The 19,446-nt window shown below is 37.2% G+C and overlaps 1 protein-coding gene across 5 annotated transcripts in view; it reads left to right on the forward strand.

Annotated features, from left to right (window-relative positions):
• The window catches only part of HS2ST1 (heparan sulfate 2-O-sulfotransferase 1), a 154,784-nt gene that overhangs the window by 109,435 nt on the left and 25,903 nt on the right, over positions 1-19,446 (forward strand). For all 5 annotated transcript variants that reach the window (XM_037136524.2, XM_037136525.2, XM_037136526.2 and 2 more), the window contains one exon: positions 14,196-14,434. In XM_037136524.2, coding sequence (XP_036992419.1) covers positions 14,196-14,434 — 239 coding nt within the window. The remainder of the gene's footprint in view (positions 1-14,195; positions 14,435-19,446) is intronic.

A 19,446-nucleotide genomic window follows, 5' to 3' on the forward strand; every position in this document is an offset into this window, starting at 1 on the left:
TGGCTTAATGAGATACCAGTGAAGAAGATCATCATAAGTAATTATTTTATGACAAATGAAAATAAAACCTTTTAAATTACAGATATTAGTATTAGAGGAAAAGAGCCAATATATATAGTACATGGTGGAGAATCAGTATTCTAAAGCAGATGGATTTTTTCCCCCTTTAATTTTTGTGATCTCGGCCTCCAGGATAACTGTTATATATGGTTTTCTCAAATCCAAAAGGGCTGAAAATAGTAAAGGATTGATAATTTTATTCTTCAGGGTGTCATAATTTTATTCATTGTAAATTTTAAATTATTTATTAAAGTTGTCCTCAAGTTGTAAATGTGCTAATAAGTGTGACCTTTTAATGAACTACATTTTCAAAAATGCTACTGTATTGTATCAGAATAAGGCTTTAAAAAATCAAAATCTCATTTTGAAAGAATCTTGAAGATTAAAAAACATTTCAAAATCTGTGGGTTGAGAAACTATTATAGTTTTACTAAGTATTTGTATTAAGCTTTCCTTTTAAAAGGTTGTTAAAAATTGTCCCTGGCTGAGTAACTCAGTTGGTTTGTGCATTGCCCTTATACAGTAAGCCAAGGTTGTGGTTCCAGCCCTGGTCAGGGCAGATACAAGAAGCAACCTATGAATGAATAAATAAGTGGAGCAGCAAATCAGTGTTTTCCTGCCTCCCTCCCAAATCAATAAGAAAAGTTATTAAAAATTGGATCAAAAGAGTTAAAGTGTCATCATCTTTACAAAATTAAAGAGATAAAAATATGCACAGTGGTAAGCTAAATATGATCCCCCAGAACCTGCGACTGTTATTTTACATGACAAAAGGGATTTTGCAGATATGATTAAATTAAGGATCTTGAGATTATTCTGAATTTGCTAGGTGATCCTAATGTAACATTAAGGGTGCTTGTGAGAGGGAGTCAGGAGTGTCAGTCAGACAAGATGTGCTGACAGCACCCATTGTTACAGTCACTGAAAGAGAGCTGTGAAGATGTGCTGCCTTTTAGAGGTGGAGATAGAGGCCAGGGAATGCAAGGAGCCCCTAGAAGCTGGAAGAAGTTTCTAGGGAATGGACTTTACCCTAGAGCCTCCAGTAGTGCAGCCTTGATTTTAGAATTCCTAATGTCCAGAACTGTAAGGTGAATTTTTGTATAGATGAGCCAGTAAATTTGTGATATTAATCATTTGTCATAGCAGCAGTAGGAGACATATACTTAGTGAACAGCTGTCAAGAGTGGCACTGACCTACTGGTATTAGAAGTATTCTAACAATTTTTAAAAATGTCTTTCTTGAAAAGTTTATTGTCGGTTAGGATTCAGACTTTTCATGTATTCAAGGAAAATAAATGAGCCCTATTCTAAATTAGTTTTTCTCTTAGAAATACAACATAGATGAGTTCTGTAGTTCTGAGGCCCAAAATATTTTCTGACATTCCTATGTGCCCATGAAAGATACTCTCATGATAATTCTGCAGGTGGCTTCTTGACTTGGTTTCTCACTTGTAGTGCGGATCATGAGATTTATTAATTTTTATGCACCTAATATGTATTCTTCATTTATATGTTTATATAAAATAAGTTTCTCAATAACCTTGTAAGTTTGATGGTATCCATATTTTACAGATGAGGAGTGTGACCTGTGACTCATTCTTTCGAAGTAAATTAATATTCATTGTGTTAATATTTATCAAGATGATAAATGTATTATTGGACATAATGTATTTCCATAGCCATCATTAAATAGATTATATTTGGCTGTATTTTGTAATACTGTATGTTAGGGTATATGGTAAATGAGATACTGTGTGAAAAGTGCATGGTGCATAGGAATTTCTCAGACTTTTTTGTTTTAAAGCTTTCGACCACATGAAAACATTAAAATGACTGCATGCTTACCAAAAGCATGTCTGAAACCCAGCTCTCTTTATGGCGGCCATTAAAGTTAGGGTGAATAAGAGCCATGTTTTTCTGTTCTTGCCCCTCTTAGCCTTTCAAGATTAGATTTTGCCTGTGAATAACAGACATATTTGGGTAAGGGGATGCATATAGCAAATCTTTCCACTTAGAATTCCATTCCATTTATTGTGCCCTCTAATTCAAAATATGCTACAAGGCAAAGAAGTGGTATTAGAAAGGCAGTATCTTCATAATACTTCAGGTTCTATTTTATGGGGAGAGGGGCTGATGGGAGGAATAATAACCTAGATCTATATCCTTAGAGTTAATTCTCTTTCTCATTGATGATTTGGGTAGAGAGTAATCAATTTTGTAAATTTAAGAACTATTAAACTTTCAAGGTGAGCACTGTCTATAGTCCATGGGGTTATTTTATAGTCGGCTTGAAGTTAAGCCTTTAGATCAAACCAGTTTTAGAGACCAAATAAACCTGTTTAAAGAACCTTTTACTTTATGTAATCGATTTAATAACCAGCAAAACATTTTATTCTAGACTTACTGTAAAACATAACAGTTACTGGATTTTCTTCCCCCTCTTGAAAAACTGACTGGTAGATATTTGGTATTAACTACATCCTATGTAGTCAGAAGTGAGAGTAGATGAAGACTTTGCTGTTACAGTCCTGTCTTATATTCTGCATGGTTAGACCATGCCCTGCTATGAGTATGGTCATTTGGAACCCAAATGATATCTTTCTTGTTGAAAAAAAGTGTTTACGTTTTTATGTGCATTAATAATGATTCTAAATAAGACTTTAATAAATGCATCATTCCTCTTTATTAACTGTCTTTGATGTTTATCAACAAATGTGTATATGTAGCCACAAAATGCATGTATAGAAATATAGTTTTGTACTTCACCTGGGAGACTTTATTTGTGCCATAATATCTTCTGTGAGAATTAGCTTTCTCTGGTTCCAAAAGTAATAATTTATTTTAGAAAATTTGGGAGATAACTGAAAGTGCCCTTGTATTCTGAACCTCAGAGCAATTAAGGAATAATGCTTTAAAATTTATGCAGAACCATTGAAAGTTGGGCTTAGAACCGATCTTTAGTAAATAATCAACAGGCCAAAATACTGCCTGGGAGAAGGGTTTCTGTAGTGTTGAATCATAGCACTATTCAGTCATATGATTTTGAAATGTGATATTACTTTTGTTATATGGAACTAGAAGGTAAGAAAATAGAGTCCATTAAGTAAATAACAATTACAGTCAGTACCCATATTTTTGGACATTACATCTCTGCCTGTTCTTAGCTTCCTAGCTGATACTATTACTGTTTCTGACATCTTACTATATTTTTTTATTGATTCCCTAGAATTGAAACATAGGAAAGCAGGAGCCAGATACCAGGCATGAAATGTCAGGTTATATTTCTGTCCTAACACATAAGTGAGGGGTGTTTACACATAAGTGAGGGGTGTTTTTGAAACTCCTTTTAAAAACTCCACATAGGTAATTGTTTTTACTGTTTTCTTTTGAAGTAGAATGTGCTTTGGTAATTCTCACAGGTTGTTCTTTGAGTTAGCAATTTTCTGGTTGTTTTAGTCTTTCTGAGTAGATGCTATTACTGACTTGCATACAGAGGTAATACACAAGAATAAAGGGGAGAAATAATAGGTCAGGTCTTTAAAAAAAGGAAAAGTAGCAATTTATTATGTCTTCATCAGGAATTCAGTTTTTTAGCTCTTCTCAATCTATATCATCTTCAATTCCTACTTTTCAATTCAAGAAGAGAAATGAATGGCTCTGTGTACTTCAGTATAGACATCGGTATGAATGCATGTGGCTTCTGTAATTTGAAAAGTCTATGCCAGATGCAACTATTTGAAATAACAATGTTTTCAGTAATGTGGGAGAACTAGCATGTTTGCAAAGTTAAGGGGAAAAAACAAGATGTAACAGTTGTTTATATGTTATGATTACTGTTTACTAAAAGCATAGGGAAAAACTGTAAGGAAATGTCCCCAGATACATACAGTGGTTATACTGGGATGGCAAGCCATGTTATTTTTCCTCTTCCTTCTGGTTTTGTGCATCCATCTTTTTCAGGAGTATATTAGCTTTGACAGTAGGGGAAAAATGGATTCCGAAGACCCTAGGAACCCTTTTAATTCATTGAGATCAAGCCCCTAATTTGCTGTTTGATGCATGTCAGAATTGTACCATAAATATTTTAAGTCAGAACATGCATGTGCATTTATTCATACACATCAAAAATATAAAAGGATATTTTTTCTTTGAGTATGGGTCGACTGATATGGGGTTCTGCATTGTTTTTGTTTTATAAAGCATACCTACGATACTTAGTCTGTATTTTCTACTTTGGGTTTCTTTAAAATGTAACCAAAAATTTAAGACCTTTACACAAATTAGTCTAGATCTTCAGATTTTTTCCTCAAGTCTTTTGCAATTGTCTTGCCAATATCTGATTTAAGACTGATTTTTACTGGGTCTTCCCAGAGTATACAGTTTGATTTTCAATGGTCCTTTTAAGTTTTTGCACTTGTATATAATTGACTTACACATTCACAATATTAAACATAACTAGTATAAACCAGTTTGGGAACAAACAGATAACCACAAGGTAAACTTCATGGAACTAGCAGCTTTGTTGTTTATTACTGTATATGTTTCCATAGTATATATGCTCTTTGGTGGGGGAGGTGGGGTCTGTCTTCTTTAACTCAGCATAACAGTGGTAAGACTAGACATGTTTTCTGTCCAGTCTTAGGGTGAAAATATGTAGTCTTTGATGTTAGCTGTAGATTTATCAAAGATATTCCCTTATAGTTTGAGGGCGTTTTATTACTGATTTGCTGAGGTTTTTATTATGAATGGATGTGAATTTTGTCAAATGCTTTCTCTGCAAGTATTAAGATAATTGCTTTTTTTTTTTAAGCTTTTAGGTATGGCAAATTGCATTGACTTTTGAATGCATTCCCAACCTTGCATTCCCAAGGGACTCCCAAGTCCCAAAACTCTGTCTTCCACCGGAGACTCCCAAGTGTTTCAACTCCCAAAACTGTCAAATTTATAAGAAACTGGGTGACCTAAAAACTACCAATAGGAGCCATTACAAAGCATACCAGGGCAACACTGCAAGCTAATACATCTTTGTTAACTCTGGCTTACGAACCTGTAGCTGTGCTTTATCATTTCATCCATAACTAACATTTTGGAAGAATTCTCTGTAGCATTTCTCATCTTCAGAGGCCATTTTATTCCTAATGGATTCTCAGTTTGTTTAAGATTTTATTTTTAGAAAGAGGGGAAGGGAGAGAGGAAAAAGGAGAGAAATGTCAATATGAGAGGGAAATGTTGATCGGTTACCTCTCATATGCGCCCCAACTGGGGGTTGAACCCACAACCCAGGCATGTGCCCTGATTGGGAGTCGAACTGGCATTTAGAGCATGTGTATGAAAGGGTCAGGGCATCCTGAACCTTTCACTCTGTGGGAAGACGCTCTACCAACGGAGCTACACCAGTCAGAACAAAACAAAGTGGTTTTCAAGGATGGTTAAAACTTAGAAACACGATTACTTAATAGGATGTCCTAAACTTATTTGAAATTTTAAATCTTTAATTACATTACAATTACAAAAATTCATATTTGCCCATTAAAAGTAAATGAATCATTGCCCTGGCTGGGTGGCTCAATTGAGTGAAGAGTCATCTCATATACCAAAAGGTTGTGGGTTCGATTCCTGTTTGGGGCACATACCTGGGTTGCAGGTTTAATCCCCAGTCAGGGCAAATATGGGTGACAGTCCATCAATGTTTCTCTCTCTTTTTGCTCTTTCCCCCTTCCTTCATCTCTAAAGTCAATAAACTTGTCTTCGGGTGAGGATTTAAAAAATGAGTACATGAATTATACAACCCAATAAAACTGGAGAAAGTGTGAAGGCAGGAGTCTGTATTTTAACAAACCCTGCAAGTCATTCTGATGCATGCTCAAGCTGAAAACCACTGCCCTAGAATATGATGTATTTCAAGCTCTAGTGAAATAATGGCAGCTTTTCAGCATCGCTAATTCTAATTTTCACACAGCTGCTGCTTTAGGTTTTAGTTAATGATCTCCAAACCCAGCTGGAGTTGAGTCCTAGTTACTCCTTATTCTTTCTCCTTACTAGTCAGTGGAGCACCAGGTGCAGTTGCTGAAGTGTGAAAATCATTCAGCTTTGTCGGCACTATTGGCATTTCATTCTTGACTTTGGAAATCCTTTAATCTTCTTGGCATGGTATTTATTGCAGCAATCAAAGGACTTCTATTTTAATGCAGTTTAAACTTATGCTAAAAGTTGAGGAAATTTTCAAATTTTCTTGCCAGTTTAATATCGACATTAATATTTTAGCTGGATTACAAAACTTACATACAATTAGTCCCTCATTATTTTTCTCCTCCAGTGTTTTCATATTAAGAAAAACATTTTTGTCACTGCCCTGGATAACTTACCTTCCAACTTCACATCTTCAACATTATCGTATCTTTATTTTTACTTTTAAAAACCCTAGCATAGATTTAGTTTAATTGAATGCATTCTGTAGTAGTAAGACTTAAACATGTTTTGTGTATTAGAAAATGCATCAAGCCCTCAAAAAGCATTCCAAAAACATTTTAATAAAGTGTGAATCAAGGCTCTATTTCTCACATTTGCTTTATGTTGAAGTCTACTAAAGATATTTAAAAGTGAACAACATGGTCAAGAACACAGAATATTAGTAGGTAAGCACATGATTTTGCAGTGATATTGCAGGATTGTTTTGGTTGTATTACATATGGGTCATAAGTAGATAGTGTGATAAAAGAGGTCAAAGATCAAAAGTTTGCTTTGGTGTTCTTTAATTCTGCACTTTGCCTTCATGATCTCATCCACTCCTTTGATGTCATCTGCTGCCTTTGTGGTGTGACTCCTAAATTTCTATCTTTAGAACTTTCTGCTGAGATATGTCGTCAGCACCCTACATATTGCTTACCTGGGTGTTCCATGGGCACCTAAAACTCACTGAGTCCAAAAACTGATGATCCAAGTTTCCGTTGCACTAACCCTGTGAATGCGAATGGGATCAGATTGTGTTAATAGTGTAATCAGAACTATGTAATAGCCTACTTTTCACTTAGTCTTGTTGCTAGATGTTCATCTAGGATCTCATTTGCAATTCAATTAAAATGCCATTCTGATGTTTCTGGAAATTCCAGAAATGTTTCACATGTGTTGAAAAGAAAAAGCAGAATCACCTCTGCCTGCAGACCTCTGCTTGGTCACATTTTTGTCAACTGGGTGACCATCTCCAAACAAGTATCATTGTGTCTGAGAAAGTGTCAGAAAGTACTAGAACCCACATACACCCCCATCTGCTTTGTGTGCCTGTGTGGGCAGGTGGCTGTATATACACCAACTATTTATACTTGTCTTTTCGTATTACGTAGTTACAATTAGGAGGCAACTGCCTGCCCGAAGACTATATTCACCAATGCACCTGGGTATAGCCATATGACTAATGTTTGACAATGTTGGTTAGGAAACTATTGTGTTCTCTCCCCTATGCTTTCCTATGTCGGCTAACTGGATGCTGAAGTCTAAGAGGTCCTGGGAGAATGTCAGAAGGAAGAAGGAGCCTGATTCCTTGAATCATTGTATAAAAGGCCACTTACCAACCATGAACACGTACATTGCTACTTTAACAAGAACTAAACTTCTGTGGTAGAACAATTGAAATTTTATTTATTCTAGTAGCTAATATCTCCCTAACTTAAATAGTGTCCCTGTGTATTACACAGCCCCTGGCTGAGATAGCTCCTTTATGATCCTGCATGCCCTTTGTCCAGAAACTCAGACAGAGGGTTACGTGGCTGTCCATGAGGAGAGGGAGTAGATACCATGTTGTTCTCCAGTCCAGATCTTTTCTGCTGTTGTGCATTTTCTGCCCTATCTTCTAGACCTGTTACGTAGTAAGTTCAAAATAAAACCCTTCATGAAGATTGATGCTTCAACAGACCACCTTCATATTTTATTTCTCATTTTGAACTTCAGTGCAGATTTCCAAATATCTTGAATTCCTACCTTCTCCTTCCCCAGTTCTTCCTCGTGTCCCTGATTCTCAAACTCAGTGAATGGCCCCTTCCTCTCTCTCAGTACAGAAGCTTGGAGACAACTCTGTGACTGCTTCTATTCCCTTTATTTACCTATTTCATTTACTTATGTCCTACAAGTACTGCCCCATCTTTATTGGAGTTGCCTCAGGTCTTAATCCACATTGTGTCTTCAGGACATTAATATTCAACTCTAAGGGGTATCTTTGAAATGATGCCTCATGTGGTCTTGCATTTTGAAAGTCCCAGTGGGCTATTACTTTAAACTCTTCAAAAGTGGCTCTACATTGCTTATAGAAGATGTTCTAAAATGTAGTCCATGAGTCTCGGGTCCTCAAGACCCATTCAGGGGGTTCACAGTGTAGTTCACAATTTTCATGATAATTCTAAGGTGTTACTTGCCTTTTTCACTGGTTGACATTTGCACTTAGGGTACAAAAGCAATAGTGGTAGCAAATTGTACTAGTAACCATTTTATTCTTCACCACCTTGCATTCACGGTTACCCACCTGCCCCCATAAAAAGCCATCTTCATGTAAGAATGTCCTTTATAAGCCAGTCAAAGTGATTAACTTTATTAAAATAATCTTGACTCTTTAGTACATGCCTTTTTAATATTCTGTGGCAAATGAGAAAGCACACCAAACACTTCTGTGTACCTAAGTACAGTAGTTGTCTTGAGGAAAAGCACTGTTTGTGTTGGTTTCCAAGCTCAATAAGCCACCTTTTTTCATGTAACACTGTTTTTACTTGAAAGAACAAGCAACAGATAAATTATGTGTATTCAGACGTTGCTGGTTGGCAGTCATTTTCTGAGAAATGAACAAAGTGAACTTGTCACTTTAAGGAAAAGAACTGCCAGTATTTGTTGCCGATTATAAAATTTGAGAAAATGTGTATTTGCCACTGTGAGCGTGACAGCTTCCCCAAACTTAGAGACTTTTCTGATGAGATTGGTAATGATATAACGAAAGTGGGTTTCTTTTGAACTTATGTTTAAGTGTGTTAACATTTGAAGGATCTACATAACTCCATAACCCAGTATTTTCCAAATGACAGTACAAGGTAGATCAATAAAAGATGTAGGAAAAGTTTATTAATATGGTTTTTAAAAGAAATGCACAAATTTAAAAATATGTCACTTTTCTATTTTTTGTTTTGGAAAAATATTTTCACAAAATATGTCAGCATAAAAATTTATGCTTATATGTTTTATTATGTCATTTTTAAATAGATTAAATGTTCTTAAAATTTTGTCATTTTTTTCTTTTTTTAAAATTTTATTGATTATGCCATTACAGTTGTTCTATTTCCCCCTTCATTCTCCTCCACCATGCACACCCCTCCTCCACCATTCTCCCCCCTTTAATTTATGACCATGTGTCTCAAGTTCTTTAGATTCTATATTTCCCCTACTATTCTTACCCCCCCCCATCTATTTTCTATCTACGGTCTATGCTACTTATTTTCTGTACCTTCTCCCCCTTTCTCTGTGGGGGCGACTTCTCTCTCGAATCCCCCTGGTGCCATGGACGAGAATGAATATGACAGAGATATGATGTGATCTGCCTGGGGAGGAGGGATGGCCGATTTCTCTGGGGAGACAAAGGCCTGCAGCAGCCAGTTTCTCTGAAAGAAAAAAAGGCCTTGAGCACCCTCCTCCATAGCCTTTTATTGGGTTGTAATACACAGGAATACTGGGCAACAAGGATCAAACAGTAGATAACATTACAAAGAAATCTTGAGGGCTTACTATGAGTCAGTGTCTGTCAGGAAGAGAGTTGCAGAAACTTTGGGAGACATACTCATTTCCTCTCAGACCCTTAAATGAATGAAAGCACTCTTAGCAGAGCAGATTTCACAGGTTTATCAGCAAGTCTTTGTGGTGCTAGATTTTTTTTCCCCAGGGCACGCTCTAGCAAGGCAAAGGAGCTGCACCTCTCCCCAGCAGGTATTCAGGCTTAAGGGGATTAGAGCCAGGAAGTGCTTCTCCCAGAGAACTTGGGGACTCCGGTTTTGTCAAAGCCAGGGGCGCGAGAGTCCATTGCTCTTTGTTGCAGCCCCCCACCCGAGTCCTTCCATGAAGGCCTCCCAAGTGATCGAGTCTGGCTTAGGTTGCCCCCCGCTGTGAGGGGTCTTACCCGTCATTGACTTCTGACCAAGCTCTGGGGGCAGGGAGAGGAACTGAGGTAGTGTTTGCTACCAGAGACAAGCTTTGTCTCCTGTGGCTCACATTCTAGAGGCAGTTGCTCACTCATCCTCAAGCCACAAGGGGCAAAGAGCTACAATTCCTGAAACCAGGCAGAGTGGTCTACAACACTTCTCCTTCTCCCACTCCCCTGTTGTTAACCCTCCATGTGATCTTCATTTCTATGGTTCACTCCTGATCTAGCTGTCCTCTTAGTTTGCTTTTGTTTTAGGTGTGGTTGTTAATAACTGTGAGTTTGCTGTCCTTTTACTGTTCATATTTTTTATCTTCTTTTTCTTAGATAAGTCCCTTTAACATTTCATATAATAAGGGCTTGGTGATGATGAACTCCTTGAACTTGATCTTATCTGAGAAGCACTTTATCTGTCCTTCCATTCTAAATGAAAGCTTTGCTGGACAGAGCAATCTTGGTTTGTAGGTCTTTGGTTTTCATGACTTGGAAAACTTCTTTCCAGCTCCTTCTTGCCTTTAAGGTCTTTTTTCAGAAATCTGCTGACAGTCTGATGAGGAGTCCTTTGTAGGTGACTGTCCCCTTATCTCTTGCTGCTTCTAGGATTCTCTCCTTCATTTTAATCTTGGCTAATGTAATGATGATGTGCCTTGGTGTGTTCCTTCTTGGGTCCAACTTCTTTGGGACTCTCTGAGCTTCCTGGATTTCCTGGAAGTCTATTTCCTTTGCCAGAATGGGGAAGTTCTCCTTTATTATTTGTTCAAATAAGTTTTCCACTCATGGCTGTTCCTCTTCCCCTTCTGGTACCCCTATAATTTGGATATTGGAACATTTAAAGATGTCCTGGAGGTTCCTTAGCCTCTCCTCATTTTTTTGAATTCTTGTTTCTTCATTCTTTTCTGTTTGGTCATTTTTTTCTTCCTTCTGGTCCACTCCCATGATTTGAGTCCCAGTTTTCTTTCCATCACTATTGGTTTCCTGTGCATTTCCCTTCATTTCAATTAGTTTAGCCTCCATATGTTCCTCTAGTTTGTAACTAAAATCAACCAGCTCTGTGAGCATCCTGATCACCAGTGTTTTGAACTGTGCCTCTGATAGGTTGGCAATTTCTTGTTCACTTAGATTTATGGGCTCTGGGGCTCTGAGTTCTTCTTGCACCATGTTTTGATCTGTTCGCACCTGTTATGTATGCGGAGAGGAGCTTTAGTTGTTCACCAGGGTGGGGCTACCCAGGTTGCTGGTTTGTGATGCTATATGTGGGGGCGGGGTCAGAGAAGGAGCAATGGCGGTCCTCTCTGCTCCTTCCAGCCACTGGGGCCTGCGCAGTCTGTCTCGATGCTCGCTCCTTCGCTGGTTTATCTGCGCACAAATGTATGACTGCAGTCAGCCAGCCGCCTTGCCCCCACCCTGTCTCCCATATTCTAAGCTTATCAAGAACCTCTTTCACCTCAATAAATTCTATTTAAAAAATAAAACTACATAGTTTGGGAAAAAAGAAGAACCACTTTTAAGGCCTAAATGTACCATGCATTAGTGTGCATCCAGGGACATTGCTCATGCTTTTCCCTCTGCCTGGAGTATCTTTCTTTTTCTGCTCAGAAGATACTTTCTTATCTTTCTCAGTCACCTCCTCTTCGAGTCCTTTGCTAAGCATCCTGTTTTGGGGATCTCCACTGCATCTCGTATAAAGTTTTATTGTGATGTGCCATCAAATTATTCAAGAATAGGTTTAGCTCCAGGACCTGCTGGATTGCTTATAAATTAATAGACTTTTGGTAAATGTTTATGGAATTATTTAATAAATCTAGTTGTATAGAACTTGGTTATAAATTATTGCAAATTTTTAGTATTCAAAGCTGCATAGTACAGTATTACAGCTCATTATTCGTATTCTTATACGAGTCACAGACGATGCATTCTTTGTCTTTCTCAAGGCAGACAAAGATATATCCAGGTGTCGCTGAGTAAAACAAGGTTACGAGAAAGTGTTAAGTGTTCCACCCCCTCTTGCTCAGTTGTCACTGACCTGCATCTGTCTTTGTTTCTGCTTTTCCTTATTTTCCGGAGCTTGGTGGTGGCTGAATAGAGGAAGTTCTCCAAAATACACATATACTGTACAGGAGAAATTGATACCAGCTTTATGAAATGTGTTTAGTGGAAATGGACCACAGAAGCCCCTTGTTTTTTAGCTCTCACCAGTCCTGGAAGCCCTTTTTACAAGGGTTTTTGCAAGTCCTCATGTAGCCTCTTTCTGAGTATCTCTAGAGAGTGATAGCTTGCTTTGCCCTCAACTGCATGTGTCTTTGCTTTGCCTGCCTAATTATTTGAAAGCCCATTCTTTCCTGAGCAACAAGTTATCTTGTCTTCTGGAATAATACTGCAGAAAGGGTGCCTGCTTTCCACAGTCACTTTTTAAATATTTCAAGATGCATTTAATACTTTTTAAAAAATAACAATGATTAGTAGGAATTTGGAGAGAAGCTATAAAAAGGACAATAAAATTAGAGGATTTTTATTTACTTATTTTTTTCAATTATAGTTTACATTAAATATTTTATACTAGTTCCAGGTGTAGCACTTTCTTTTATGGGATTTCTCTAAGTGGATTGGGTTTTTTGAAACAGTTCTTTGTGTGGCATGGTCCATCCAGTTCATTCACATTTTGAATGTACTCGTGTGTGTGTGTGTGTGTGTGTGTGTATGCCTGAAATGATACATAATATCCTTGTGTGATTGAATACACATTTCTTAGGAATTGTGCCTTCTGTGATTTAAGAGTAATTACTATCTTTGATTAGGAGTATTGGCTCTGGTATTAGACAGATTGATGTTTTGGATTCTGAACAGTCTTTATTTCCATTTACCAACCATAGGTAATAGGCATAGAGTTGTTGTAAAAATCAAATGAAATCATGTAGATTTAAATACAAAGCATTTTTCTGGCCCGTAACAGAGGCCCAATATGTGGAGTAGTTGTTCCTTTGATAATTATATGTTTATCAGTATATTCTAAAAGTGTCATAGATGTTTCCCACACTGTAGTTAAATAACTTTATAATCCAGTCATACCATTATCTTGCTATCTACCTACCTTCACCACTGTGCGGGCTTTCATTCCCTTCCCCATGATCCATCTCTGCATGGAGCGCGAGCCCCGTCCTTTCAGGTCTGCACTCACTCAGTGTGTCTTTCTTTAGAAGTTCCCCACCTCCCCCATCCTTGAATTCAGAAATATTTTGTTCTTCTCTCCGATGGCATTTATTCCAGTGGCATTTGTTTGATTTTTTTTTACAAGATGAAAAACTGAAAGTAGAAATAAATTGCTTGAGAAGCTTGTAGAAATCGCTGAGGAGTATATTGAGATGTAATATCTTGGTATAACTTAAGAAAAGGGAAAAACACCCTCCTGGTGTGGTCCAGTGGATTGAGTGTTAAGGAATAAACATAGCCAGGACGTGTCCATAATGCAACACCAAAAATATAAAGGTTTTGTGATGGGGTTTTTTCTACTTTTGTTACCTAAAATTACACCAGCATTTGTAATTACTGCCCCGCGACATTTTGATAAACCAGAGAATAACTAAATCCTAAGTAATAAATTTCAAAATCTTTGCTTAAATTTTAAGTGATCTACTTTCTAAGTGCATTTCGTACTATGAAATTCAGTATTCCATATAATCTGTTTTTGTGTGTTTGAGGATTAGTTCAGGCTTTGTAAATTCTATTAGACTGTAAAGTGACTTTTCGAAGTACGCCGAAGAACCCTGGGGTCTGTGGTATTCTTTTGTTCTGTTTTATGTGCATACGTATTGTCCTTCAAAGGTAGTTCAGTCCTCAAAACACTTCTTCAGCTGCTCTCACCCAGTTCTTGAAAAGGAGCATTATATTCCAAGTATAGGAAATTCTTTTCAGTGTTTTGCAACTTCCTTACTGTCTCTTTAAAAACTGAGTTTGTAACTGTTTTACTTTGCAGAAAGGGCTATTGCAAGACATGAAGTCCGAGAAATTGAGCAACGTCATACAATGGATGGCCCTCGGCAAGACACCCCTTTAGATGAGGAAGAGGACATGGTCATCATTTATAACCGAGTCCCCAAAACTGCAAGCACCTCTTTTACCAATATTGCCTATGACCTGTGTGCAAAGAATAAGTACCATGTTCTTCACATCAACACTACCAAAAATAATCCAGTGATGTCGCTGCAAGATCAGGTAAACACCACTCAAGGAGTACATGTTTTCTGACACTCACTCAAATGTTATATGTCAAGGGGATACAGTGTTTTAAGCGATATGTATGCTGACCCCAATGAATTGTAAGTCTGTTGGGGGAAGGAATCAACCACATTTTTTATAACTTTAAATTCTTCACAGTATTTGGTACATTTCTTTTCATATAGTATGTATTAAAATATTTGTGAAATAAATGAATTAAAAGTTTGAATATTGAAGAGAAAATTGATGCTCTTCAGTATGGCATTCTTTTAAAAATATATAGTATTATTAGCAACAGACTGCAATAAAAAACATTACATTGTCTTAAGAGAGAATTTTTTATTCGATGATTATCTGTATTCTGTATGGCTCAGTTTTGTGAATTTCTTCTTATCTTTACTAGTAATTTATGTAAATATTAGATATAAACTTCTGGAAAACAGGGAATGTGGGTTATATTTTAACATAATCTTGCCTTTTAAGTTGTCAAGAAACTTTAGATAAATGGATAGATAATTTTATGGAAGCGTTTTAAGAAAAGTGGAGGAAATTATCTCATGAAATGAAATTCCCTCATCTCTTTATCCATAGTTGCACACACCTTTTCCACACCAGGAGTTCTAACTGTAATTTTAAGTATGTGACGTTCTTTCTACAGGTATTGAAGAGAAAGGTTATTATGCCCCATGAGAATAAAAGATGACATTTGAAATACTACCTAGGATTTAAAAAAATATTTTATTGTGTATGCTACTACAGTTGTCCTGCTTTTCCACCTTCACCTTCCTCCACCCAGCCTCCCCCACCGCCACTTCCATAGTGAGCCCCCTCACCATTGCCCACGTCCACGGGTCCTTCGTGTGTGCTTTACTGGTCCATTCGCCTTCCTTCAGTCAGTCCCCGCTTCGCCCCTCCCCTCTTACAGCTGTCAGCCTGTACGATTCTATGCCTCTGGTTCTCTTTTGCTCATTAGTTTATTTTGTTCAAAATGATACCTAGAATTAAATACCTTATTGGGGTAGTCTTATTAGAAAGGTATTTGTGATACTCATTATAGTGAGAATGTATTTATTTGAAAACACTCGAACTTGTATTATTATTGCAGAATTGACTCTGTTATCCCATTATTTAGCTATATATAATTCTTACTCTAAAGCAAGAGGATAACATTGATACTACACAAGGTTAAAGTTCACTTCTTGCTAGAGAGCCATTTGTAAAGGCCAGTGGATATGGAATATCATCCGCCCATGTAATTCTTAGCTCTCTGCAGTACCCTCAATTACTCTTTCATAGAACCCAAAATCTACATCTGCCAGCCAAACTTAATAACTTGTCAGTAAATGAGAAGGAGTATGAGCTAATTTAGCTAAGTGGGTCATAAAAATTATTCATTATATAATATTATATATCTAAAGGCAAGTGTCCTAAATAATCAGTTTTTGGATGGCATGTGGTACATTTCAAATCTATTAGCATGATTGCTTTCCAGAATGTATCTTTGTTTAAAAGGGACATTTATTAACGTTCATATAATGTTATATTTCTTTAGTAACTTTTTTTTAGAAAGGTATAGTTAGTTTTCTTGTTCAATTTTTAGAGTTGTTTTGTGTCCACCATTACAGAGTTTTATGGCAGCTATAAGATGCCTGCCAACGATATTGATGATTTTTTTTCAGGAAATACAAATCTACAGAAGTTTACCACATATAACACATTTATAGGCATCATGTAGTGGTACATTTCCCCAGTTGCATTTAAATGAGATGAAGCTTCTGTTTTTCTTTCAATAGCTTTTTAGTTACATGTAGAAAAAAATACCCAGCCAAAGAGAATCATAAATGCCACCTTAAAAGCAATTGGATTACATAATGAACAACATTTAAAATATATTTGTGTGGGGAGAGGAGAATCCTCTTAATCATTAGCTGACATATTTCAAAATGTCAGGTGGTTACTGAGAACCTGCTCTTAATTAGGAATGACTTATATACCAAATATTCTCTAATATACCATATCTAAATTACTTACTGGTCTTATTCTGTATAGAAGCATTTGTTCAAATAAGTCACAGAGGAAAGGTATCTGCCTCCCTGTCCTTTGTATGGCATATTAGATAGCATTTTAATTTCACATTTAATCTAGTAAACTTCATATAAATGTAAACTTGTAAATTATACCAGATGTCTTGAAAATATTTTTAAATATTTCTTATTTTGCATCACATACTTTAATTTTTATTCTATGTTTTTGTTCTTGTGTACTGTTCTCAACCGCTTTATGATTCAGACAGTAATTAAGGGACCGATTTTGCTCTTCTGTTTCTCTGAGAAATAGTTTTTAATCAATAGCTGACTGAAGTGAGACTTGAAAAATTAGATTGTTAAATCTGCCATTGTCTCAATCTTTTCATTTCAAACCCAGTCTACTCATAAAAGTATTTGGGGATATCGTAGATGACCACTCTCCTTATTCTCGCACCTTCCAGCCTCAGCAGTTCGGTCTGCTGAATCCCTGCTCTTAGCCCTGGCCCTTTCCCAGGTATATTCTGTACGTACTGTGCACAGTGCTAAGCTGTTTACATGTGTCATTATTTCTCTCAAAAATTTTAGAGGCAAAGCCCAATTTTTAGTCTAGTATAAAACTATTCAATGGTTAAACATATTCTGCTCTTTTAGAAATGGGTGTCAACTCCACTTTTACATTCTCACTTATTGAGTATGTAATATATACAGAGATCGCATGAAGGCTTTGGGGAAACTCCAAAGAGATAAAAGCGAGGCCACATCTTTCAGGGAGCTTGTTTATAATGTACTCAGGGACATAAAACAGTCCCAGGAACTAGGAGGACTGTCGTAGGAAACATCAGTCTATGGTATTCTCACCAAAAGTACTTCCAACCCAAATGTTTAACCTGGATCTCTTGAGGAAATAGGCAAATCTGTGTTAGAGAACATTTTCTAGAACAACTATTCTGAACTCTTCCAAAGTGTCAATGTCATGACAACCCAGAAACGTCAGGGTCAGGGGTGAGATGGGCTTCTCTAGACTAGGTGAGACCAAAGAGACATGGAAACCAAATGTAATGTGTGATCTGTGATTGGATCCTTGGTCAAAGGTGTCTGCTACTAGCTTTCAAGCATTTCTGGAAAAATTGTGTGTCTATGTATCTCCAGATATTTATATATATGTATAGAGAGAGCGAGATACAGAAAGGTGGCAAAAATATTAATAGTTAATGAATCTTGGTGAAAACTGTACAGATGTTGGCTATACAGTTGATCAACTTTTCTGTAGATAAGGCCTTTTTCAAAATTAAGTTGGGATAAAATAAGAAGAACAAGGAGATTAACAGATAAACATTGAGCTCATAAAGCAGGAGAATGCTAAGTAATAAGAATAAGGCAGACTCAGTCATAGGTATGTTTTTGAAGTGGGCGTTAGTTACTGGGTTAATAGACAGGAATCGGCAGGAGACAGGTACTCAGTCAGCTGTTCTGACTGGAAAATGAAGTTTACTCTGCTATCAGGAAAATACCTCAAAATTAGAGAACATCTTGTCTTTAACTATGCCACATAGTAAGTGGTACCATTTTTTATAATATTTCTTAATTCTTTTCTGCCCTTACATATTTTGGGTCTGTGATTGTATGTAACCCCTCTCTGTTCAGACATTGAAAACATGTAGAATCTGCATTCTTTGTAGAACAACATAGTAATTTTTTGTTCTTTGAATTCACTATCAAGCCCACTTCTGGTCATTTGTATTAGATCCTGTGGTTTGATACTAGTTTTACATGCTGCTTTGTCAGCACAGCACTTTAGATGAGTGCTTCTCAACTTATCTTGTGTATACTAACCTCTAGTTAAAATGCACATTTTGATTCAGGACTGAGATGCAGCCTGATAGTCAGAATTTCTATAAAGCGTCTGTTGGGTTGACACCTCCTCAGAAGGTCATTTGAAACTGGCCTCCATACAGGAGGGCAGGGAGGGACAGGAGGCCTTGACCGGGTTTAGTCCCGTACAGCCCACAGTCTCACCACCACGTTTCCGTCTCAAGGCTGTTGTTCTCGGACAGCTTCTGACACAGGGAAGGCAAGTGGAGCACACAGTCCAAGCACAGGGGAGGGAGTGGGAGCCTCCAGTTGTCCCTGTCAAGCCTGTGGGCGGGGCAGACCAGCAGTTGCATCTTTTTGATGTCCTCTGCCAACAGCTGCCACTTGATGTCAAAACTGATGCTTCTAGGCCTTTGAACCATGGTTTGAATAGTGATTCTTGGTGGGATTATGGGGACATGCATATTATTATCTTCTCAGGATGGTGAGGTACTTATGTTTGAATTCATATTTCTACCTCCCCAGCAAAATCCAAGTTCCTTACCTAGACCAACAAGCCATTTTTAGTAAAGCCTTTGTCCTGTACTCTAACCTCTTACTTACTAGCCACACTGGCTTTTTGGTTTATTACTTAAAATCACATTACTTAGTGATTTGTGTATCTGTTTGTTGTCTGTCTTCTCCTCTGTTACAAGCTCTTTAAGGACAGGAACTTGGCTGTCTTATTCAGTCCTGTATCCCCTGTGCTTGAAAACAGTGCCAGAAACATAGTAGACACTACATAACTTATGTTAAATAAATGCACAAATGAACCAACTTGATTCTAAAAGTGGTCCTCAGCTGAGCAGAACACCATGATGATAATTACTGTTGGAGTAAGCCCCTCTGATTGATGGTAATAATCTAATCTACCCTTACTTCAGATTTGGAACACCCCACCCCCACCATCATCACCACCAGCTACCCACACACACACACAAAAAGTTGAATAATACAGTTCCGAACTTTAGTGAAAATACTGTATTCTATTGCTGGTGACCTTTCTTATATTTGTATCCAATAATTACTCAGTTTTCCTCTTTGTGTAGAAAATTCCTTCTCTAGTTTAGGCTCATAAAACTACCCACGCTGTACAATGAATTTTTATTTTAAGTATATGCAAGAGTAGGA

This window comes from Artibeus jamaicensis, unplaced genomic scaffold (genome assembly GCF_021234435.1).
Source record: "Artibeus jamaicensis isolate MK-2021 breed Jamaican fruit bat unplaced genomic scaffold, CSHL_Jam_final scaffold_1019, whole genome shotgun sequence".
Classification (NCBI taxonomy): Eukaryota; Metazoa; Chordata; class Mammalia; order Chiroptera; family Phyllostomidae; genus Artibeus; species Artibeus jamaicensis.